Genomic DNA, 25,978 nt, shown 5'->3' on the forward strand with positions numbered 1-25,978 from the left:
TAAGAAATCATGGGTAATAATTAATAGTCTATTGTGAAATAGTACTTAACTTTGGTACAATCAAACAGTGGAAAATCTGGGTTGGAATAATGACAATACTATGAAAAGGATGGATGCTACTCACCAAATAGCAGAAATGCTGAATCACAGAGAGGCACAACAAAAAGATTTGTGGAGGAACAGAGGCCTGTTTAAAGCTGAAATGGGAAGAGGGAAGGGGCTGATAGGTAAGGACAATGACTAATGAAGGATGAGGACTGGAGGGTTATGGGCAAATAGGATATATTGCATGGAGAGTTCCCACTGCTTAATTAAGAAAGATGGTGTTGGTGGGAGGATCCAGATGGCACAGGCTGTGTGAAGAAGTCATTGAAATGAAGAACATCATGTTGGGTGGTGTGCTCGGCAACTCGGTGTTCCAGTTGTTTCTTGGCCACAGTTTGTTGGTGGCCATTCATGTGGACAGACAGCTTGTTGGTTGCCATGCCCATATAGAATGCAGCACAGTGGTTGCAGCTTAGTGTGTAGATCACATGACTGGGTTCACAGGTACTCCAGCATTTGATGTGACTGGAGTATGTGGTGATGGTGGGGGTATGAGTGGGACAGGTCTTGCATTTAGGTTTATTAAATGGATATGAGCCATGAGGCAAGAGGTTGGGAGCAGGGTTTTGGTTGGATTGATGAGGATATTGTGTAGGCTTGGTGGGCAATGGAATACCACTGTGTGGTGGAAGGATGGTGAGTAGGACATTCCTCATTTCAGGGCATGATGAGAGGTAGCCACAACCCTAATGAAGAAAATGATTCAGTTGCTCCAATCCTGGGTGGTACTGAGTTACAAGGTGAATGCTTCTCTGTGGCCAGACCCAGGGGGGTTTGGGGGGGGGGGGGGGGCGCTTGGGAGGTGTTGGATGACTGGAGGGATAAAGCATGGGAGATCTGCTATTGTACAAAGTTGAGAGGGCAGTTGTAGTCTTTGAAGGCCTCAGTGAGACTTTGGTATATTTCGAGAGGAACAACTCGTTACTACAGAAGCAATGGCCATAGGTGGCTAGGCTGTGTGGGAAGGACTTCTTGGTATGGAATGGGTGGCAGCTGTCGCAGTGGAAGTATTGCTGGTGGTTGATAGGTTTGATACAGATGGAAGTATTGATGTAGCCGTCTTTGAGGTGGAGGTCGGCATCGAGGAAGGTGGCTTGTTGGGTTGACTAGGACCAATTGAAACAAGAGGAGGAGAAGGTGTTGAGACTCTGGACGAATATGGATAGGGTGTCCTCACCCTCAATCCTGATCACAAATATGTTATCAGTGAATCTGAACCAGGTGAGGGGTTTGGGATTCTGGGTGATGTGTTATAAGGACAACTCCAATCTGTGCAGTTCAGAAAAGCTGGTGGTGGAGGGGAGGATCCAGATGGCTTAGATGATGAAGCAGTCAATGAAATCAAGCATGTTGTATTCAGCTGCATATTGTGCTACAAGGTGGTTACTTTGCTCTTGGCAGCAGTTTGGTGGTGGCTGTTCATCCTGGTGGACAGGTGGTTAGTAGTCATACCAGTACACCCAGTCTTCATTCCTTCACAGCCTAAACACCTTCTCTGCCATCTATTTCACCTGATCCTCACCAACCCAGTGTGCCACCTTCCTGGACATTGACTTTCTTCTCTCTGATGGCTCCATCCACACCTCTGTCCACATTAAAGCCACCAACTACCAACAGTACCTGCATTTGACACACCAAAAAATTCCTCACATAGGGCCTGCGGATAGTGTATATGTAGTGACAAGAACTCCCCTACCCAGTATGCTAAGGGTCTCACTAAGGCCTTCACAAACAGGCACTATTCCCCCAGACTTATTCCACAGACAGATCTCCCATGCCATTTCTCCTCACAGCCCCAATCATCCCATCACCTCCAAGAACCAGCCACAAAGGAGTACCTCCTTCGTCACTTAGTACAACCCTGGACAGGAGCAACTGTACCACATGCTTTGCCACGGCTTTGATTACCTTTCATCATGCCCTGAAATGAGAGACATCCTACACAAGATCCTTACCAACCCTCCTAAAGTAGTGTTCTGTTGCCCACCCAACCTCCAAATCCTGTTCCATCCCTATGCCACTCCCAACCACAGCCCACAAGCATCATATCCCTGTGGAAGACTCAGGTGCAAGAACTGCCCAATCCATCCATCCAGCACTTCCTATTCCTGTTCTGTCAGAAGCTTATCCTATCCCATCAGAGGTTGGGTCACATGGGAAAGCAGCCATGTCGTATACCAGCTCTGCTGAAATCACTGCACAGCTTTTTGTATTGGTGTGACTACCACCCAGGTGTCCACCAGCATGAACAGCTACTGCCAAATTGTGGCCAAGAGCAAAGTAGACCACCCTGTGGCACCACAGGCAGCTGAACATAATGCTTGATTTCAGTGGCTGCTTCACTACCCAAGCCATCTGGGTCCTCCCCTCCACCATTAGCTTTTCTGAGCTGCACAGATGGGAGTTATCTTTACAACTCACCACTCCTGAAATCATCCCAACCTCAACTTATGGAAACATACCGTCCCCACACCCTCCACCCAACAGTTTTCATCCTGTCTGTCCTATATTCTCCTCCCTATTCGTATCTCCTGCCCTCTTTGTATGCCACCTTCTGCCGATGCAGCCACCCGTCTTTCCCTGCTCGTATATTTTGTTTTTTTTTTTTGTTCATTCCTCCGCCCCCCCCCCCCCCCCCCCCCCTCCCTCCTCCTTCCCACCTCCATGCCCAACAGCCACAGCTTCCCAACACTGCGCCTGTTGGCAGTCTAGCCACTGCACACTCCATCAGACTCTTCTCTCCTCCCACTCGTATGTTGCTGTCCCTTCTCTTCCCCACCCCACCTCTTCCTGATTGCTGCTTCCATTCCACACGACATTTGCATTGTCATCCAAGCTGCTGTAGATGGCAGTCAAGTACATCTGAGGTGTGCTTTCTTGTGTGTGTGTGTGTGTGTGTGTGTGTGTGTGTGTGTGTGTGTGTGTGTATATGTGTGTGTGTGTGTGTGTGTGTTTTTCTTTTTCTGGTGAAGGTTGTGGCTGAAAGTTAATGTGTAAGTATCTTTTAACTGTGCCTGTCTACAGCTTAACATATCATGTTTATGGTAAGTAGTAATCCATCTTTTTCTTAAATTGTTGTTGTTGTAATGTGTAAAAGATGGTGAGTAGGAATTATTAACTCAAAACTGTATGCTATTTTATTTCAAATATTTATAAATGCTTATCATGTAGCCATGTTTACAAATTAATTTATGAATTAAAATGACTTGTTCCACATCGTTACTATATATCGTGCAAAATGACCCATGGAACATGAAACTAAGTAACTAGCTTGGTGACTTGTTTGCTCACAGAATGCTTGGCAATGACAAAATGTCAAAAATTTCAGTTGCAATAAATATTTCTAACATCCATATGCATATTGATTACTCGCAATAAATTTATTGTCTCACAACATACTACAAATATGTATGAAGTTACCAAATGTTTCAATTGTGAAAGAGGTAGTACTGAAACTAAATACATTTGCAAGGTAACTTGACTATTAACTTCACTTCAGGCACAAGTATAGGTCTTTTAAGTAGCTGAACATGAATACCTTTGTCAATATTAAAACTATTTGAAACATGAAGAGTAAAATCTTATTGAAATAAGTAAATTTAGATATGATCTCAAGAGATTGTAGTGAATGAGTTTGGAGTGGTGCAAGGCAGACACTGAATCTTTAGCTTTTTGCACTTTAAGCCATTCTTCCACTGAAGAACAGAACCATCGTGAAAACAGGAAAACTGAAGTAGAAGATCTCCAAGTACTGAATGGGAAGGGGAAGAAGCTCCAAAACCTAAACCAAATTAATTTTTAGCCACATTCACACAAATCTTACTTTGCCAAGCACTCTTACAAAATAAAGACTGCTATTAATATTATCTGTACTTATTTGTGATGAAATGGCAAAAAATAAGTTAAGAAGTCTATTTGTTAGTGTTATGACTATCTTTGCCAGAAAATGTTAATGGTACTACTTTTTTCCTTAGTACTCATGTTCCGGATGTAATTGAAGGTAAGCCCTAACAGCCGGCTCATAGTCTATGTTGTTAGTGATAATTGTTTTGTTGAATCAGATCATCCATAGAATGGGCATAATAATCAGTAGATTTGAATCAGTGTTATTAATTGAAACTTTTATTTTTTGAAACATGCATGCTCATGCTCTTACAAGTGGGCAATGTATTCAGCATTTTATGCTGCTGTATTAATTTTTCTTATTTGGTACACTGATAATATTTGATTTGGTGAAACATATTTGTATGTGGCTGGAGCAGAAACCATACAATTAAACTTCTTTTAGTGATCATAAACAGCCATGTTGTTGTTGTTGTTGTTGTTGTTGTTGTGGTCTTCAGTCCAAGCATTTTTATCTCCGAGTAACCACTGCATCATATGTCCCTCTGAATCTGCTTGCTGTATTCATCTCTTGGTCTTGCTCTATGGTTTTAACCACCCACACTTCCCTCCAGTACTAAATTGGTGATCCTTCGATGCCTCAGAACATGTCCTATCAAGCAATCCCTTCTTTTATTCAGGTTGTACTACAAATATCTCTTCTCCCCAATACTGTTCAGTACCTTCTTATTATTTACATGATCTACTCATCTAATCTTCAGCATTCTTTTGTAGAACCACACTGCAAAAGCTTCTATTCTCTTCTTGTCCAAATTGTTTATTATCCACGTTTCACTTTGATACATGGCTGCACTCCATACAAATACTTTCAGAAAGAACTTCCAAGAGTCTTAAATCTATACTCGATGTTAATAAATTTCTCTTCTTCAGAAACACTTTTCTTGTCATTGCCAGCCTACATTTTATATCCTCCCTGTTTCGACCATCATCAGTTATTTGGCTTCCCAAATAACGGAACTCATTACTACTTTAAGTGTCTCATTTTTTAATCTAATTCCCTCAGCATCAGTGGATTTAATTCAACTACATTCCATTATCTTCATTTTGATTTTGTTGATGATGATCATCTTACATCCTCCTTTCCAGATACTGTACATTCCATTCCGTTCAACTGCTCTTCCAAGTCCTTTGCTGTTTCTGACAGAATTATAAAAAATCATTGGCAAGCCTCAAAGTTTGTATTTCTTATCCCTCGACTTTAATTCCTACTCCAAATTTTTCTTTCGCTTTCTTTACTGCTTGCTCAATATACAGATTGAATGACATCAGCGATATGCTACAATCCTGTCTTACTCCCTTCTCAACCACTGCTTCTCTTTCATGCTCCTCAATTCTCATAACTGCCATCTGGTTTCTGTACCAGTTGTTAATAGCCTTCGCTCCCTTTATTTTACCCTTGCTACCTTTTGAATTTGAAAGAGAGTATTCCAGTCAACATGGTCTGAAACTTTTTCTAAGTCTACAAATGCTAGAAACGTAAGTTTGCCTTTCCTTGACCTACCTTCTGTGAGAAGTCTTAGGGTCAGTATTGCCTTGCATATTCGTACGTTTTTCTGAAATCCAAACTGGTCTTCCCCAAAGCTGGCTTCTATGAGTTTTTTCCTGTCTTCTGTAAAGGATTCGTGTTGGTATTTTCCAGCCATGACTTATTAAACTGACAGTTTAGCAATTTTCACACCTGACAGCACCTGCGTTCTTTGGAATTGGGATTATTATATTCTTCTTGAAGTCTGAGGGTATTTCGCCTATTTTGTACATCTTGCTAACCAGAATGCTGAAGATTAGACGGGTAGATCACATAACTAATGAGGAGGTATTGAATAGGATTGGGGAGAAGAGAAGTTTGTGGCACAACTTGACTAGAAGAAGGGATCGGTTGGTGGGACATGTTCTGAGGCATCAAGGGATCACCAATTTAGTACTGGAGGGCAGCGTGGAGGGTAAAAATAGTAGAGGGAGACCAAGAGATGAATACACCAAGCAGATTCAGAAGGATATCGGCTGCAGTAGATACTGGGAGATGAAGAAGCTTGCACAGGATAGAGTAGCATGGAGAGCTGCATCAAACCAGTCTCAGGACTGAAGACCACAACAACAACAACAGCTCACCAGAGGGAAGAGTTTAGTCATTGCTGGCTCTCCCAAGGCTATCAGTTGCCCTAACAGAATGTTGTCTACTCTTGGGGCCTTGTTTTGACTTAAGTCTTTCAATATTGTGTGAAATTTTACACACAGTATCATACCTCTGTTCTCATCTTCCTCTATGTCCTCTTCCATTTCCTTAATATTGCCCTCAAGTACATCTCCCTTGTATAGACACTCTATATACTCCTTCCACCTTTCTGCTTTCCTTTCTGTGCTTAGGACTAGTTTTACGTGGCAGCTCTTGATATTCATACAAGTGGTTCTTTTTACTCCACAGGTCGGTGGTTCTTTTTGCTCCACAGGTCTCTTTAATTTTCCTATAGGCAGTATCTGTTTTACCCCTAGTGATACATGCTTCTACATCCTCTCGTTTGTCCACTAGTCTTTCCTGCTTAGCCATTTTGCACTTCCTGTTGATCTCATTTTTGAGATGTTTGTGTTCCCTTTTGCTTGCTTTATTTATTCCATTTTTATATTTTCTCTTTTCATTGATCAAATTCAATATCCCCCCCCCCCCCCCCATGCACCACAGACCTTGCCGTTGGTGGGGAGGCTTGCGTGTCTCAGCGATACAGATAGCTGTACCATAGGTGCAACCACAATGGAGGGGTATCTGTTGAGAGGCCAGGCAAACATGTGGTTCCTGAAGAGGGGCAGCAGCCTTTTCAGTAGTTGCAGGGGCTACAGTCTGAATGATTGACTGATCTGGCATTGTAACAGTAACCAAAACGGCCTTGCTGTGCTGGTACTGCGAACGGCTGAAAGCAAGGGGAAACTACAGCCGTAATTTTTACCAAGGGCATGCAGCTTTGCTGTATGGGTAAATGATGATGATGATGATGTCCTCTTGGGTAAAATATTCCAGAGGTAAAATAGTCCCCCATTTGGATCTCCGGGCGGGGACTACTCAGGAGGATGTTGTTATCAGGAGAAAGAAAACTGACGTTCTACGGGTCAGAGTGTGGAATGTCAGATCCCGTAATTGGGCAGGTAGGTTAGAAAATTTAAAAAGGGAAATGGATAGGTTAAAATTAGATATAGTGGGAATTAGTGAAGTTCGGTGGCAGGAGGAACAAGACTTTTGGTCAGGTGAATACAGTGTTATAAATACAAAATCAAATAGGGGTAATGCAGGAGTAGGTTTAATAATGAATAAAAAAAATAGAAAGTGGGTAAGCTACTACAAACAGCATAGTGAAAGCATTATTGTGGCCAAGATAGATACGAAGCCCACAGTAGTACAAGTTTATATGCCGACTAGCTCTACAGATGACGAAGAGATTGATGAAATGTTTGATAAGATAAAAGAAATTATTCAGATAGTGAAGGGAGATGAAAATTTAATAGTCATGGGTGACTGGAATTTGATAGTAGGAAAAGGAAGAGAAGGAAACATAGTAGGTGAATACGGAATGGGGGTAAAGAATGAAAGAGGAAGCTGCCTGGTAGAATTATGCACAGAGCAAACATAGCAAACACTTGGTTCAAGAATCATAAAAGAAGGTTGTATAAATGGAAGAAGCCTGGAGATACTGACAGGTTTCAGATAGATTATACAATGGTAAGACAGAGATTTAGGAACCAAGTTTTAAATTGTAAGACTTTTCCAGGGGCAGATGTGGAATCTGACCACAATCTATTGGTTATGAACTGCAGATTAAAATTAAAGAAACTGCAAAAAGGTGGGAATTTAAGGAGATGGGACCTGGATAAACTGAAAGAACCAGAGGTTGTAGAGAGTTTCAGGGAGAGCATAAGGGAACAATTGACAGGAATGGGGGAAAGAAATACAATAGAAGAAGAATGAGTAGCTTTGAGAGATGAAAGAGTGAAGGCAGCACAGGATCAAGTAGGTAAAAAGATGAGGGCTAGTAGAAATCCTTGGGTAACAGAAGAAATATTGAATTTAATTGATGAAAGGAGAAAATATAAAAATGCAGTAAATGAAGCAGGTAAAATGGTATACAAAATTCTCAAAAATGAGATCAGCAGGAAGTGCAAAATGGTTGAGCAGGGATGACTAGAGGATGAATGTAAGGATGCAGAAGCATGTATCACTAGGGATAAGATAAGTACTGCCTACAGAAAAATTAAAGAGGCCTTTGGAGAAAAGAGAACCACTTGCATGAATATCAAGAGCTCAGATGGAAAACCAGTTGTAAGTAAAGAAGGGAAAGCAGAAAGGTATAGAGGGTATATACAAGGGCGATGTTCTTGAGGACAATATTATGGAAATGGAGGAGGATGTAGATGCAGATGAAATAGGAGGTATGATACTGCGTGAAGAGTTTGACAGAGCATTGAAAGACGTAAGTCGAAACAAGGCCTCGGGAGTAGACAACATTCCATTAGAACTACTGACAGCCTTGGGAGAGCCAGCCCTGACAAAATTACACCATCTGTTGTGCAAGATGTATGAGACAGGTGAAATACCCTCAGACTTCAAGAAGAATATAATAATTCCAATCCCAAAGAAAGCAGGTGTTGACAGATGTGAAAATTACCGAACTATCATTTTAATAAGCCACAGCTTCAAAATAGTAACACGAATTCTTTACAGACGAGAGGAAAAACTGGTAGAGGCCGACCTCGGGGAAGATCAGTTTGGATTCCGTAGAAATGTTGGAACACAGGAGGCAATACTGACCATACGACTTATCTTAGAAAATATATTAAGGAAAGGCAAACCTACATTTCTAGCATTTGTAGACTTAGAGAAAGCTTTTGACTGTGTTGACTGGAATACTCTCTTTCAAATTCTAAAGGTAGCAGGGATAAAATACAGGGAGCGAAAGGCTATTTACAATTTGTACAGAAACCAGATGGCAGTTACAAGAGTCGAGGGGCATGAAAGGGAAGCAGTGGTTGGAAAGGGAATGAGATAGGGTTGTAGCCTCTCCCCGATGTTATTCAATCTGTATATTGAGCAAGCAGTAAAGGAAATAAAAGAAAAATTCGGAATAGGAATTAAAATCCATGGAGAAGAAATAAAAACTTTGAGGTTTGCCGATCACATTGTAAATCTGTCAGTGACTGCAAAAGACTTGGAAGAGCAGTTGAACGGAATGGACAGTGTCTTGAAAGGATGATATAAGATGAACATCAACAAAAGGAAACGCGGATAATGGAATGTAGTCGAATTAAATCAGGTGATGCTGAGGGAATTAGATTAGGAAATGAGATGCTCAAAGTAGTGAGTGAGTTTTGCTATTTGGGGAGCAAAATAACTGATGATGGTCGATGTAGCGAGGATATAAAATGTAGACTGGCAACGGCAAGGAAATTTGTTAACATTGAGTGTAGATTTAAGTGTCAGGAAGTCGTTTCCGAAAGTATTTGTATGGAGTGTAGCAATGTATGGAAGTGAAACGTGGACGATAAATAGTTTGGACAAGAAGAGAATAGACGCTTTTGAAATGTGATGCTACAGAAGAATGCTGAAGATTAGATGGGTAGATCACATAACTAATGAGGAGGTATTGAATAGAATTGGGGAGAAGAGGAGTTTGTGGCACAACTTGACTAGAAGAAGGGATCGGTTGGTAGGACATGTCCTGAGACATCAAGGGATAACCAATTTAGTATTGAAGGGCAGTGTGGAGGGTAAAAATCATAGAGGGAGACCAAGAGATGAATACACCAAGCAGATTCAGAAGGATGTAGGTTGCAGTAGGTACTGCGAGATGAAGAAGCTTGCACAGGATAGAGTAGCATGTAGAACTGCATAAAACCAGTTTCTCGGCTGAAGAGCACAACAACAACAAGAACAAATTCAATATATCATGTGTTACCTAAAGGTTTCTACTAGCCCTTGTCTTTTTACGTACTTGATTCTCTACTGTCTTCACTATTTCATCTGCCAAAGCTACCCGTTCTCCTTCTACTGTATTCCTTGACCCTGCTCTTGTCCATATTGTTCCCTAACGTTTCCTCTGAAAACCTGAAACTGAAAGAACCAGAGGTTGTAGAGGGTTTCAGAGGGAGCATATACAGCCAGTCAGTAGCAAAATGGGAAGTTTATTTAAACCTTTTTACCATTATTTCAATGTTTATAAAATAAAATGACTTCTGAAAAAGGAAATATTGGCAGCCTGAAGAAGTAAACTGTGAAAAACATGTACAAATGCACGGGCGCTTGTGTATGTGCGCATGCACCCATGCACGCACCTGCGCGCGCGCGCCACACACACACACACACACACACACACACACACACACACACACACACACAATCTTGCTATGAATATAAAAAAAATTATAAAGACTTACTAGGTTACATGTTGTGGTGGATGTATGTTATATGTTAAGATGTAGCTGAATGATTAATGTAGCTTTAATGATTAAAATGTGCACAATGTGGTTGTTGAATTTGGTATATCATCACCAATGTACAGCTAGTGCAATAGTTTAACATACACAAAGCTTGTGCTATGGGAAGCTTTTGGCAAGAGAGGGCCTAATATTATGCGCAAGGATGGTGTGCAATAGTGAATGAACAGTATCAGGCTAAACTTACCTAAAACATTATAATTAAGGCTTTAAAAATCAGATCACATTTAGCTATGCACATATTTAAAATTAATAAAGCGGCAGTGGGTAATAAGTTACCATTTAAAACATGTCATAGTGTTAAAAACAAAACACTTAAACTGCAAGAAAGCTTAAATAGGAACAGTAGGACAAAGACTGCAGTGGAGAAGGAGAGGGAAGAGGAATTGGGGATAGAGGAAGGGGAGGAATGGGGGTTAGGGGAAGGGAAGGAAAGATGGGGAGGAGAGAGATGGTGGGGGAGGGGGGAGATATAAAATGTGTATAACTCTCATATATGAAAAATAGTGAACATCGGACCTCTAGAAATATATTTACGTTGTACCAAAGGAGAAACACCAGTACCACTAGCATTAAGAGATGAGGAAAATAACTTATCCATTAGTCATGTGGAAGATGAAGCATTAACAGCAAGGAAAATGACATATCCAATAGTCAATATGGAAGAGCAAGCCACTTCTCTGTTACCTTGATGAAAGTAGTGATCTGAAACTATCTAGAAATATTCTATTTTTAATTTGCACCTGTTCATTTAAAATGGATCCATCTTTGTGAACAAAACACTTAAAAATCTCTAGAAGACTTGAACTTTCACATAAAGAAAGTGTAGGTTACACAGGCTTGACCTGATAGAAGAGTTAGAGGTGTTTAACATTTTGTTCACAAAGATGGTTTCATTTTAAATGAGTAGGTGCAACTCTAAAATAGAAATTTTTCACTTAGTTTCAGAACCCGACTTTCATTAATATAACAGAGAAGTGGATCAGTCTCCCATATGACTATTCGATATGTTGTTTTCCTTAGCTGTTAATACTAGTGGTATTGGTGTTTCTTCTTTGTCATGATGTAAAGATATTTGATGAGCACATTATATATAGGGAAACATTCCACGTGGGAAAATATATCTAAAAACACAGATGATGTGACTTACCAAACGAAAGACACACAAACATACACACAAAATTCAAGCTTTCGCAACAAACTGTTGCCTCATCAGGAAAGAGGGAAGGAGAGGGAAAGACGAAAGGAAGTGGGTTTTAAGGGAGAGGGTAAGGAGTCATTCCAATCCCGGGAGCGGAAACACTTACCTTATGGGGAAAAAAGGACGGGTATACACTCGCGTGCGCACACACACACATATCCATCCACACATATACAGACACAAGCAGACATATTTAAAGACAAAGAGTTTGGGCAGAGATGTAAGTCGAGGCGGAAGTGCAGAGGCAAAGATGTTGTTGAATGACAGGTGAGGTATGAGTGGCGGCAACTTGAAATTAGCGGAGATTGAGGCCTGGTGGGTAATGGGAAGAGAGGATATATTGAAGAGCAAGTTCCCATCTCCGGAGTTCAGATAGGTTGGTGTTAGTGGGAAGTATCCAAATAACCCGGACGGTGTAACATTGTGCCAAGATGTGCTGGCCGTGCACCAAGGCATGTTTAGCCACAGGGTGATCCTCATTACCAACAAACCCTGTCAGCCTGTGTCCATTCATGCGAATGGACAGTTTGTTGCTGGTCATTCCCACATAGAAAGCTTCACAGTGTAGGCAGGTCAGTTGATAAATCACATGGGTGCTTTCACACGTGGCTCTGCCTTTGATCGTGTACGCCTTCCGGGTTACAGGACTGGAGTAGGTGGTGGTGGGAGGGTGCATGGGACAGGTTTTACACCGGGGGCGGTTACAAGGGTAGGAGCCAGAGGGTAGGGAAGGTGGTTTGGGTATTTCATAGGGATGAACTAAGAGGTTACGAAGGTTAGGTGGACGGCGGAAAGACACTCTTGGTGGAGCGGGGAGGATTTCATGAAGGATGGATCTCATTTCAGGGTAGGATTTGAGGAAGTCGTATCCCTGCTGTAGGATTTGAGGAAGTCGTATCCCTGCTGGAGAACCACATTCAGAGTCTGATCCAGTCCTGGAAAGTATCCTGTCACAAGTGGGGCACTTTTGTGGTTCTTCTGTGGGAGGTGCTGGGTTTGAGGGGATGAGGAAGTGGCTCTGGTTATTTGCTTCTGTACCAGGTCGGGAGGGTAGTTGCGGGATGCGAAAGCTGTTTTCAGGTTGTTGGTGTAATGGTTCAGGGATTCCGGACTGGAGCAGATTCATTAGCCACGAAGACCTAGGCTGTTGGGAAGGGTCCGTTTGATGTGGAATGGGTGGCAGCTGTCATAATGCAGGTACTGTTGCTTGTTGGTGGGTTTGATGTGGACGGACGTGTGAAGCTGGACGTCGGACAGATGGAGGTCAACGTCAAGGAAAGTGGCATGGGATTTGGAGTAGGACCAGGTGAATCTGATGGAACCAAAGGAGTTGAGGTTGGCGAGGAAATTCTGGAGTTCTTCTTCACTGTGAGTGCAGATCATGAAGATTTCATCAATAAATCTGTACCAAACTTCGGGTTGGCAGGCCTGGGTAACCAAGAAGGCTTCCTCTAAGCAACCCATGAATAGGTTGGCGTACAAGGGGGCCATCCTGGTACCCATGGCTGTTCTCTTTATTTGTTGGTATGTCTGGCCTTCAAAAGTGAAGAAGTTGTGGGTCAGGATGAAGCTGGCTAGGGTAATGAGGAAAGAGGTTTTAGGTAGGGTGGCAGGTGATCGGCGTGAAAGGAAGTGCTCCATCGCAGCGAGGCCCTGGACGTGTGGAATATTTGTGTATAAGCAAGTGGCATCAATGGTTACAAGGATGGTTTCCGGGGGTAACAGATTGGGTAAGGATTCCAGGCGTTCGTGAAAGTGGTTGGTGTCTTTGATGAAGGATGGGAGACTGCATGTAATGGGTTGAAGGTGTTGATCTACGTATGCAGAGATACGTTCTGTGGGGGCTTGGTAACCAGCTACAATGGGGCGGCCGGGATGATTGGGTTTGTGAATTTTAGGAAGAAGGTAGGGGTGCAGGGTGTCGGTGGGGTCAGGAGGTTGATGGAGTCAGGTGAAAGGTTTTGTAGGGTGCCTAAGGTTCTGAGGATTCCTTGAAGCTATGCCTGGACATCAGGAATGGGATTACCTTGGCAAACTTTGTATGTGGTGTTGTCTGAAAGCTGACGCAGTCCCTCAGCCAAACAGAGCCACGTGTGAAAGCACCCACGTGATTTATCAACTGACCTGCCTACACTGTGAAGCTTTCTATGTGGGAATGACCAGCAACAAACTGTCCATTCGCATGAATGGACACAGGCAGACAGTGTTTGTTGGTAATGAGGATCACCCTGTGGCTAAACATGCCTTGGTGCACGGGCAGCACATCTTGGCACAGTGTTACACCATCCGGGTTATCTGGATACTTCCCACTAACACCAACCTGTCAGAACTCCGGAGATGGGAACTTGCCCTTCAGTATATCCTCTCTTCTCGTTATCCGCCAGGCCTCAACCTCCGCTAATTTCAAGTTGCCGCCGCTCATACCTCACCTGTATTTCAACAACATCTTTGCGTCTGTACTTCTGCCTTGACTGACATCTCTGCCGAATCTCTTTGCCTTTACAAATGTCTGCTTGTGTCTGTATATGTGTGGATGGATATATGTGTGTGTGTGTGTGTGTGTGTGTGTGTGTGTGTGCGCGAGTGTATACCCGTCCTTTTTTCCCCCTAAGGTAAGTGTTTCCGCTCCCGGGATTGGAATGACTCCTTACCCTCTCCCTTAAAACCCACTTCCTTTCGTCTTTCCCTCTCCTTCCCTCTTTCCTGATGAGGCAACAGTTTGTTGCGAAAGCTTGAATTTTGTGTGTATGTTTGTGGTTGTTTGTGTGTCTGACGACCTGCCAGCACTTTCATTTGGTAAGTCAAATCATCTTTGTTTTTAGATATATATTTCCTACGTGGAATGTTTCCCTCTATTATAACCATATATATATTACATACCCCCCTCCATCTCTCCCCTTCCTTCCCTTCCTGTACCCCCGATTCCTGTACTGCCCCTCCCTCCCCCCCCCCCCCCCCCTTTCACCCTGGTCTTTTCTCTGCTGTTTTTATTTGTGGTTTCTCACGGTGTATGTAATTTTCTACCACAATGACTGTTTTTAGATGGTAACTTGTTATTTGTTGCAATGTTATTAATTTTAAATATATACACAGCTAAATATGATCTGGTTTTTACTGTCTTAATTTTAATGTTTTAAGCAAGTTTAGGATGATAGTGTTCATTCACTATGGTGCACCCTCCTTGTGCATACTACTAGTGCCCTCTCTCGCCAGAAGCTGTCATTAGCCCAAGCTCTGCACACACGAAACTAGTCCACTGTACATTGATCAGGAAATACCAAATGACAACAGCCATGTTATGCATCATTATGGAGGTGAAATTTTATATTTGACTGTTTGACTGACTCCTTTTGGGTATGTTTTAACATAACTCCACCACAACATGTAACCCAGTAAGTCTCAATAATTTGATTGTATTCCTTATGAGATTTTATTGGGTGTGACACATATATATTTAACTTAACATTTTTACGCTGTTTACTTGTTCACATTGTCAATATTTCCTTCTGAAGAAGACATATTTCTAAATGTTGGAAACATGGTAAAGGGTAATTTTGCAGCTGATTGGTACGCTTTGCTTCTGATAGTACATTTATAGAAAATACTGTGAGTATTACATTTTTCATTACAGTGTGCCCTATTATTCCAGTGATGCTACACTAAAATTCACAATTGACCACCAAAGTAGTGACATGTAAAAATATAAATTGGTGATCTATAATAGAAATTAGTTTAGGGAGGATAAAATAATAAAGCCAGACCACAGGGTTTGTATGGTAAAGGAAAGTTGTTTGTACTCCATTACAGAAATAGCAGTTGTACAAGTTCATGTGTTGTTTAAAGAATGTTCTAGCACATAAAGTTGTTTATTAATCATGGAAAATACAAACAATTTACTACATACTTTCAGTTGATTATCAAGAGAGTTACATTGAATATTATGAAATTGCTCACACTTTGCCACTTCTTTCAGTAATACTTCTCTTTTAATACAATCAAGAAATAGAAAATTCAGGTAGGAATATCAAGGAAAAGATAGACTACACACACACACACACACACACACACACACACACACACACACACACACACGCAAGCAAGCAAGCAAGCAAGCAAACCTCATACCCACACGACCTCTGGCTCAGCATCTTGGGCTAGAATGCATTATCACTCGTGATACAAACAGCAATCTGAAAGGGGAATGTATAGGTGGGGAGGGAGACGAATGCTGTCTGGTGGACAGTGCAGTGACTAAATTGCCTGCAGGCGCAGCGGCAGAAGGTTTAGGGGCAAGGTGGTGGGGTAGAAAGAACAAAAAAGGAGAGAAGCAGGGACAGATGGGCAGATGTGTTGGTAGAGTGCTGCAAATAAACAGGAAGGGAAATGAGCATCAGGAGGAGCTGATAGGACAGAAGTGGTGGATACTGCTGAGTGGAGGGCGTGGGGACAGTACGTTACCATAGGTTGAGGCTGGGATAATTATGGGAGCAGAGAATGTGCTGTAAGGATAACTCCCATCTGTTCAGTTCAGAAAAGCTGGTGGTGGAGGGAACAATCCAGATGGCTTAGGTAGAGAAGCAGCCATTGAAATCACGGGTGTTATGTTCAGCTGCATGTTGCGTCACAGGGTGGTCTACTTTTGTCTTGGCCAAAGTTTGGCAGTGGCCGTTCATCCTGGTGGACAGCTGACTACTAGTCATAAAAGTATAAAAAGCTGTGCAATGGTTGCAGCAGAGCTGGTAAATGACGTGGCTGCTTTCATAGGTGGCCTGGACCCTGATGGGGTAGGATAAACCTATGACAGGAATGGAACAGAAAGTGCTGAATGGGTGGATTAGGTAATTTTCCACCTGGGTCTTCCACAGGTTTTTGATCATTGTGGCAAGGGGCTGTGATTAGGAGTGCATGGTGATGGACTAGGATGTTGTGGAGGCTGGGTGGGCAACAGAATACTACTTTAGGAGGAGTGGGAAGTATCTAGGGTAGGATGTCCCTCATTTCAGAGCACAATGATAGGTAATCAAAGCTCTGGTGAAGGATGTGGTTCAGTTGTTCCAGTCTGCGTGATACGAGGTCACAAAGGGGTACTCCTTTGTGGCTGGTTTTGGGGCAGTGTGAGGATTGGTGTTGTGAGGGGAAATGGCATGGGAGATCCATTTGCGGACTAGGTCTGGAGGTAATGATTGCCTGTGAAGGCCTTGTTGAGATGCTCAGCACACTGATCAAGGGTGTTTTTATCACTGCAGATACACTGCCCCTGGGTAGCCAGGGTGGATGGGAGGGATATTTTGGTGTGAAAGGGATGACAAATGTCAAAAAGCAGGTACTGTTGGTGGTTGGTGTATTTAATATGGAAGGAGGTGTGGATGGAACTATCATAGAGGAGGAGGTCAACATCTAGGAAGGTGGCACACCGGGTTGAGAAGGACCTCGTGAGGGGATGGGAGAGAAGGTGTTCAGGTTGTGAAGGAACGAAGGGCCCTGGTTCCAGATCATGAAGAGATCATCAATCAACTTGAACCAGAGTAGGGGTTCGGTGTTTTGGGTGGCTAGAAAGGTCTCCTATAGATGGCCCATAAAATGGTTGGCATAGGAGGGTGCCATACGGGTGCCCATGGCTGTGCCATGGATTTGTTTATATATCTTCTCTTCAAATGAGAAGTAGTTGTTGGTTAGGATAAAGTTATTAAAGTGTGTGAGGAATGGGGTAGTGGTTTTGGAGTCTGTGGGATGTTGGGGAAGGTAGTGCTCAATAGCAGTAAGACCATGGGCATGAGGGATGTCGGAGTATGGGGAGTTGGCAACAGTGATGAGTAGGGATCCAGGAGATAAAGGGGTGGGGGTGGTGGAGAGTCAGTGAAGGAAGTGGTAGGTGTCTTTGACATGGGAGGCTATATTACAGGCGGTTGGTTGGAGGTGTTGGTCAATGAGTGCTGAAATTCTGTGTATTTTAGTGAGCATGTAGAAGGTGGGTGTGTGGAGTGTGTCATAGGTGTGAGGATATAAATGGATTCAGAGGAGATGTCCTGGGAAGGACCTTAGGCTTTAGGGAGGGATTGGAGTTTGTGTTGGACTTCAGTCCCACATCCTGTTTGTCAAATGCTGTTGAAAACATAGAATCCTCCCAAACAGCCTAACTGTAAAGATTCCTTTTTCTAGATCCCATCCCTCCTTTCACAATAACTTGGACCTTTTCAGATTCTGCCAATCACTGGTGCTCACAAACCTGGTACTGTGAAAACACATCTCCATGGCACAGGCATCCCAGAACCGATTCTGCTCCCTCTGCAAGATACTACTAATCTGCAATCCCTACTCCATAAATGACATATCTGAAATTGAATCCCTTGCTCTCCAGCACCTGGAGGAACATTCCAGGCACCACCTCCATAAATTAACCAATCTGCTGACATCCTACTGCTGCCTTGGGACACCACTAACCAACCACTATCATACCCACGGCGGTTCTCTTCGTCCAGCCCTCGTTGCAGCTAAACACTGCCTAGCTGACCTTTTTCAACTTTCCACTTCCCCCAAAACATTCCCGTAACACTGTTGTCAACCTTTCCACCAAAATCCTTGGCTCCACAGAACCTTTTGACCTATCCAAAAACCTCACCTTTAGCCCTACACCCAAATTTAACATGCTGGACTTATCAGAGACCTACTCTCCTTCTCCTGATCCCTGCAATGGAAGCAGTTCCTTGTCACCAATACCTCCAACCAAAACCACCCTAATCCCAAAATTGAACCTTGCCTCTTCCAGTTCATACCACCATCCAACCGTGATTCTCCCCTCCCCCTCCCCCCCCCCCCCCCCATTCCACCCTCCACTCCTGCCCAACTAACCACCTGCCCGTCACCTTCCAGGAATTCCTAATGTCCCACTTAGACTCACCACCCTTCCCCAAGTCCCTCCCTCAGAACACCAACCTTTCAGTAGAAGAAAGAGCAGCCATACACAACCTCAAAACAAATCCTGACCTAATCACCCTACCTGCAGACAAAGGTTCCACCACTGTTATCATGAACTGCAGTGACTACCTGGCAGAAGGCCTCTGCCAGGTGTCTTGACTCCACCACCTATAAACTTTGCCAGAATGATTCCATCCCAGAAGTCCAACACAAACTCCAATCCCTACTCAAAGCCTTAGGTCCTTCCCAGAACATCTCCCCCGAATCCATTTCCCTCCTCACCCCTATGACACTCCACACACCCACCTTATACATGCTCACTAAAATACACAAACCTAACCATCCTGGACATCCCATTGGTACCACCTCCTCTCTGATGACTCCATCTGCACCCCTGTCCACATTAAACCCACCAACCACCAACAGTACCTGCATTTTGACAGTTGTCATCCCTTTCAAACCAAAATATCCCTCCCATATACCCTGGCTACCGGGGACAGTGTACCTGCAGAGACAAAAACTCCTGAGGGTCTCACCAAAGCCTTCCCCCACTAAAAGAATTTCAGCACTTATTGACCAACACCTCCAACCAATTGCCTGTAATATAGCCTCCCAAGTCAAAGACACCTACCACTTCCTTCACTGACTCTCCACCATTCCTGCCCCTTTACCTCCTGGATCCCTACTCATCACTGTTGCCAACTCCCCATACACCGACATCCCTCATGCCCATGGTCTTACTGCTATTGAGCACTACCTTTCCCAACATCTCACAGACTCCAAAACCACTACCTCATTCCTCACACACTTTGATAACTTTATCCTAACCAACAACTACTTCTCATTTGAAGAGAAGATATATAAACAAATCCATGGCACAGCCATGGGCACCTGCATGGCACCCTCCTATGCCAACCATTTTATAGGCCATCTAGAGGAGACTAGCAACCCAAAACACCGAATCCCTACTCAGGTTCAAGTTGATTGATGATATCTTCATGATCTGGAACCAGGGCCCTTCGTTCCTTCACACCCTGAACACCTTCTCTCCCATCCCCTTCACGAGGTCCTCCTCAACCCAGTGTGCCACCTTCCTAGATGTTGACCTCCTCCTCTCTGATAGCTCTATCCACACCTCTGTCCAGATTAAACCTACCAACCACACCTGCATTTGACAGTTGTCATCCCTTTCACACCAAAATATCCCTCCCATATACCCTGGCTACTCAGGGACAGTGTATCTGCAGAGACAAAAACTCCCTTGCTCAATATGCTGAGGGTCTCACCAAGGCCTTCCCAGACAGGCACTATCCCCCAGACCTAGTCCACAAACAGATCTCCCATGCCATTTCCCCTCACAACCCCAATCCTACCACCACCTCCAACAACCAGCCATAAAGGATTGTCCCCTTCTTCACACCATACCACCTGGACTGGAACAATAATTACCTATCATCATTCCCTGAAGTGAGGGACATCCTACCCGAGATACTTCCCACCCCTCCTAAAGTGGTGTTCCATTGCCCACCCAACCTCCACACATCCTAGTCTATCTCTATGCTACTCCAAATCCCAACCCCAAATCCCAACCCCTTGCCACAAGGTTCATATCCCTGTTGAAGACCTGACATTACAGTCCTGTCACGGGTTTATCCTACACCATCAGCAGCCAGGTCACCTCTAAAAGCAGCCAAGTTATTGACCACCTCTGCTACAATCATTGCACAGCCTTTTATATTAGTATGAGTACCAATCAGCTGTCCACTAGGATGAACAGCCACTGCCAAACTGTGGCCAACAGCAAAGCAGACCACCCTGTGGTGCAACATACAGCTGAACATGGTTTCAGTGGCTGCCCTGCTACCTGAGCCATCTGGATCCTTCCCTCCACCACCAGCTTTTCTGAACTGTGCAGATGGGAGTTACTCTCACACCACTTTCTCCAGTCCCATAATTATCCTGGTCTTAACCTATGGTAACATACTGTCCCCACACCCGCCATCCATTTCCGCCCCTCTGTCCGGTCATCTCCTGCCCATTTTCATTTCCCACCCTGTTTAATTGCAGCCCTCTGCCAATGCGTCCACCCATCTTTCCACACTCTTTTTCCTTTTTTGTTGGTTTTTCCCCACCTCCGTGCCCCACAACCTCCTGACACTGTGCTTATTGGCAGTCTAATCCCTGCACACTCCACTGGATAGCGTTCATCTCTCTCACCACCTGTACAATACTATCCCTTCCCTTTCCCCTTCCCACCCGTTGCTGATTGCTGCTTACACCCCACGTAATGTTGCATTTGGGTCTGAGATGCTGGAGTTGGCGATAGTGTGTGTGTGTGTAAAACTTTACTGACTATGACTGTGGCCGAAAGTTATATGTCAGTGTCTTTTAATCGTGGATGTTGTGGCTGTTGCAACTTGACGTGTCTTCTTTACCGTAAGTAGCGATCTATCTTTTCTTACATTATTGATATTCTCTTTTAATACTATTGATTTGTGATTTAGATAGTCCATGACAACATCTTGGATGTTCTTTTCACCTGAAAAATATTCATCAGCAATATGTTCCATATGCAACAAAAGTCTGAAATTGACGGATATGATCTTTTTAGATGATGATGAGCTGTTTCTGTTGAAATCCATCGTGTCTGTCTGATAGGACGTAGCATGCATTGTGGCTGGACAACAAGTGAAGTGTGAGAGATAATCTCTGTGATGGTTCTGCATAGCTTGATGTATACGTAAAAAATTAGCATTATACTCATAGGCATATGACTATACTGTGGGACACTGTTGACACACAGATATCCTTTAAAATCTCACTAAGCACAGACTATCATCACTTTACACAATTAAGACATTTTCTGGACTTTGTCATTTATGGTGAATAGTCATGCTACCAGTTCGTGGGTTTTCATTTCCTTTCTGAAGTATCCTATGACTCCAGTATACAATATTTCAAGAATTCCAAGAGCAGCTGCCATTCTTCTAGATATCTGAGTATTTGTGACATCAAACAAGCACATATTTAACAGTAACATAAAATTTCAGAGAAAATTTCATTCAAGACTTGATGTGGCTGATCTTCACTTAGTGCTTCATTTATTATGGTACTTACCAGACATAGTTTGTGGTAATAGAAATACTGAGTGAGAATTTCTTACATATCTGGTTTCAGTGCGTGCTGCTAATTGTGAAGTATTGATTCTGATACTTGAATTTGGAACCTTTGCCTTTCACATGCAAGTGCTCCACCGATTGAGCTACCTATGCACAACTTACAATCTATCCTCACAGCTTTACTTCCACCAGACCGAGCGAGGTGGCACAGTGGTTAGACACTGGACTCGCATTCGGGAGGACGATGGTTCAATCCCGTGTCCGGCCATCCTGATTTAGGTTTTACGTGATTTCCCTAAATCGCTCCAGGCAAATGCCGGGATGGTTCCTTTCAAAGGGCACGGCCGACTTCCTTCCCCTTCCTTCCCTAATCCGATGAGACCGATGACCTCGCTGCCTGGTCTCCTTCCCCAAACCAACCAACCAACCAACCTTCCACTAGACCTCACATTCAATCTTCCAGACTTCAGAGAAGCTCTCCTGCGAAACTTGCAAGACTAGAACTGCTGGAAGAATGGATATTGTGGAGACGTGGCTTAGTCACAGTCTGGGGGTCTTCCCAAATTGGAATTTTCACTCTGCAGTGGAGTGAAAGCTGATGCTAAACTTCCTGTGCAATATCCTTTCTTCCAGGAGTGCTAGCTTGCATGTTTTTCAGGAGAACTTCTGTGAAGTTTGGCAGGTAGGAGACGAGGTACTTCCAGAAGTAAAACAGTGAAATCAGGTCATGAGTCATGCTTGAGCAGCTCAGTTGGTAGAGCACTTTCCCGTAAAAGGAAAAGGTCCTGAGTTTGAGTCTCGGTCCAACGCACAGTTTTGATCTGCCAGGAATTTCACAACAGCACACACTCCATTGCATAGGGAAATTTTTGTTCTGGAGTATTGATTCTGTTTAATGATGTAGCCCACCTTCTCTTTCATTATACATTATTCATACTTAGCTTATGGAAAGCAATAGTCATCTATTAGTGTCATGAGCAAGTATTCATGTTTTTTAAACATTGTATACAGCTACTGGATATTGGCCACATACGTAAGGTTTTTGGGGTCAGTTAAATCTAGTTTACACTGTGTCTTACTTTGTAGTCATTGAGACTTGCTGTTTCACCTCACTTGTTATCATAACTCAGTACTGTCATCAAAAAGATAATCTTCAGTACAAACAGCGCTTGGCAAGTATCTAAACATTGCAGAATGCAGATAAGGACCACAGAGTGTCGCAAACAAACTGCATAGGACAATATGCAAAATATTTTGGTCTTTCTGAACAATCGTTGTACATCGGTTATAAATGGTGGAATGAGGAAACTGCTTGGAAATGGACTTTTGATTAAGAATGGGCAAACACAATCAATTTAAGAAAATTATGGAATATTTAATCTTGCTCTGAAACAGTTGGGGATAAGCTTATGTTGTACAATATAGGTGTCCTTTTTCATTATTATGTTACGTAAAAGTCGTATTAATAAGAGGAGTGCCTAATGTGGCTAGTAACCTATGCAGAAATAAGAAATTTGATTCATCATGTGGATACATGTTTGTTGTGTCCTTCTGATGTAAAATTAATTTTCTGGCATTAATACCGTAACATGACTTTAAACTCAAAGTTATGTTGATTTTTTGCTGCAAACTTTTGTATCCTGGGTTGGAATTCCATGAATATTAATTCACTTGATATAGTAGTGCTATTTGGTGGAATTTGTTCCATTTAATACACAATATACTTCAGATATAACATTGAAGACATATGCCTTTACTGTAAGGATTTGTTACACCATGATTACTTATTTCCAGAGAACACTTACGATAGACATTTATTAGCTTATATAATTTTCAGAGCAAGATCAGTGACAATAACAAAAATCTTACTTTGTGAAATGTTATGAGAAACACTAATCCAAAACACATTTCATGAATATACAATATTAATCTTCTTTGCAATAATAGTCACATCAGTAGTAATAAGATGTACATGTTTATTGTAGCATACAGAGGATTATTTTGCTTAAACCTGAACATGTGGATGGAGTGGCTGTAACACTGAAAGGTATGGCAGTATTTTAAGCACATTGCACCATACACTGAAGAGTGCTTTGCACAGTAGACATGTTGCTGAAGATATAGAATACCACCTTGTATATATGTTCACAGAAGTTCTGGTGCTTTCTTATGTGTAGTTTTTGTTTATGAATATCACTTTATGCAACAGCATCATTTGACTTTTGTGTTGTAGCAGTTTGTATTAATTTCTGCAGATAACTATGAAAAACACCAGTCATATGTACTATATAACATTTTGTAAATATTTTAGGGTTCTTTCACCAATAGCATTTTGTATTATGGCCACTACACCAACACATCATTCTCAGTTTTCCCCAATGTGGAGTACAGCATGCCACTGGCGTACTTCTTCACTACCGCATGTTGCTTTGGTTTGGCATTTCTTGCACTATCATTGAGGTAGGTCTAGTAATTATGTATTGTTGTTATTCCTTAATGTTATTTCTTTGGCCTTCTTTCAGCATGTTACCAGTAATATGTGCACTTATATACATCAGTAGCCAAAATTAGTCAACCAAGAAAGAAAGAGACTAGAGGGATTGTCTCATGGAAGTTAGCTTCTGTATTGTTTTTAGCTAGTTTTTTATGCTTGCTTTGCTGACACTAGCCACTTACTTCCATTTCACCTCAAAGAACTAATGCAAAAACCAGTAATCTGTATACTGCCTGGATGTTGAACTCCAGTTGTCTGGGTGTGTTGGTCAAAGGTGCTTGTATTTTATTTCTTGGCTGCTGCAACATATCACTAGAACACAAAAAGAAAAGACTTCTTGATTCTGCTCCTACTTCAGCCTTTTACATTGCATGCTGGCTGAAGGTTCAAAACCAGAAATAAGTAAATAATTGTTTATCATGCACAGACCATTGGGAATTTTTTGGACTAACTGCAATATGGTAGATGATGCAGATGACAGGAATCTGCCTTCGCACTGAAGCTCTATACTCAGAGACCAGAATTCTACGTCCAGGTAGTGTAGAGATCACCAGCGAAAACTCATATATTCAGAATTAGCAACAGGCCTCAGAAATGAAGTTTTGATTAGGGTTTTTGAGTATAAATAGGACCAAATGTTCCAGAAAGTTTAACCATAAACATGGAATTGGCTCAGTATTAAATCATTGTAACATTTGTTTGGATATCGTTTGTTTTGTTATTATATGAAGCCTGTGTCTTAAACATTTATTTTATTTTGTTATTAAACATACTGTGTTAATGGTTAAGTCTTAACTGCACATAAAATAATTCCTGTTTAAGTGTATTAGTGACTGTAATTTCAAGAAACACTGTATGATAACTAATGGTAAGTCATCAGTGGAATACAAATAGTGGAAGGGATAAAGGTAACAACTTACCACATTGTTGAGATACTGAATGGTCAACAGGCACATAAACAAGATTGAAATTGTTGTCCAGGTTTCAATTAATTTCCTTCTACAACAAAACTGGGAAATACGGAAGCGTCCGATCTAACCCGTCGGCTTTGACCCATGACGTCACAAATATAGCGGAAACGACAATTCCAATATGGCGGATATAGAAACGTTGCATACGTATCACAAAGACGAAAACACATAGAAAAACAACACACACAAAGGTTTCACAAGAACAATCTGCTAACATTGATAGCAAACAAAGATGATAATAAACAAGTGGTACTCAAGGCCAGGCAGGGGGGGGCTATGCCTTCCCTAACCCCCCCCCCCCCCACCTCCCCCCCCCCCCCCCCCCCCCCCCCGCCCCCCGCCAAAAAAAACTCCCAACCTAACCTCGTATTCAGGGCTACGCTACAGATCAATGTGTAGGTCAATCAAAAGATAAAAAAAAGAAAAAAACAATATTGATTCATTAGACATAACGAGTAGCGACAAAACATATAGACCATAAAGATTGAACAATCTAATGGCAAACTGATAAAAGCCTCATAGACGACGTTAAAACAAAAAGTACAGTAAAAAGGTAAACTATATATTACAGGCCCTAAAACTCCTACTAAGGTAACGTCAACGAGGCAACATCTACAAACACGCCACACTCACAAACCAAACTCCGCGCCGTAATGACGTCACACACCACAACACCCTTACGTCACGGGTCAAAGCCGACGCGTGAGATCGGATGTTTCTGTTGACCCCAAAACTGCCAGACTGTTGAAATTGTTTTCCACCTTACTCTTATATTTGCGTAACGAACAATAAGTAA

General features: G+C 42.5%; 1 protein-coding gene across 6 annotated transcripts in view; it reads left to right on the plus strand.

The window, feature by feature from the left end:
- Positions 1-25,978, plus strand: part of LOC126457665 (transmembrane channel-like protein 5) — a 294,095-nt gene that overhangs the window by 134,684 nt on the left and 133,433 nt on the right. For all 6 annotated transcript variants that reach the window (XM_050094160.1, XM_050094162.1, XM_050094163.1 and 3 more), the window contains one exon: positions 24,029-24,177. In XM_050094160.1, coding sequence (XP_049950117.1) covers positions 24,029-24,177 — 149 coding nt within the window. The remainder of the gene's footprint in view (positions 1-24,028; positions 24,178-25,978) is intronic.

The sequence above is a fragment of the Schistocerca serialis genome, chromosome 2 (assembly GCF_023864345.2).
Source record: "Schistocerca serialis cubense isolate TAMUIC-IGC-003099 chromosome 2, iqSchSeri2.2, whole genome shotgun sequence".
In the NCBI taxonomy this organism is placed as follows: Eukaryota; Metazoa; Arthropoda; class Insecta; order Orthoptera; family Acrididae; genus Schistocerca; species Schistocerca serialis.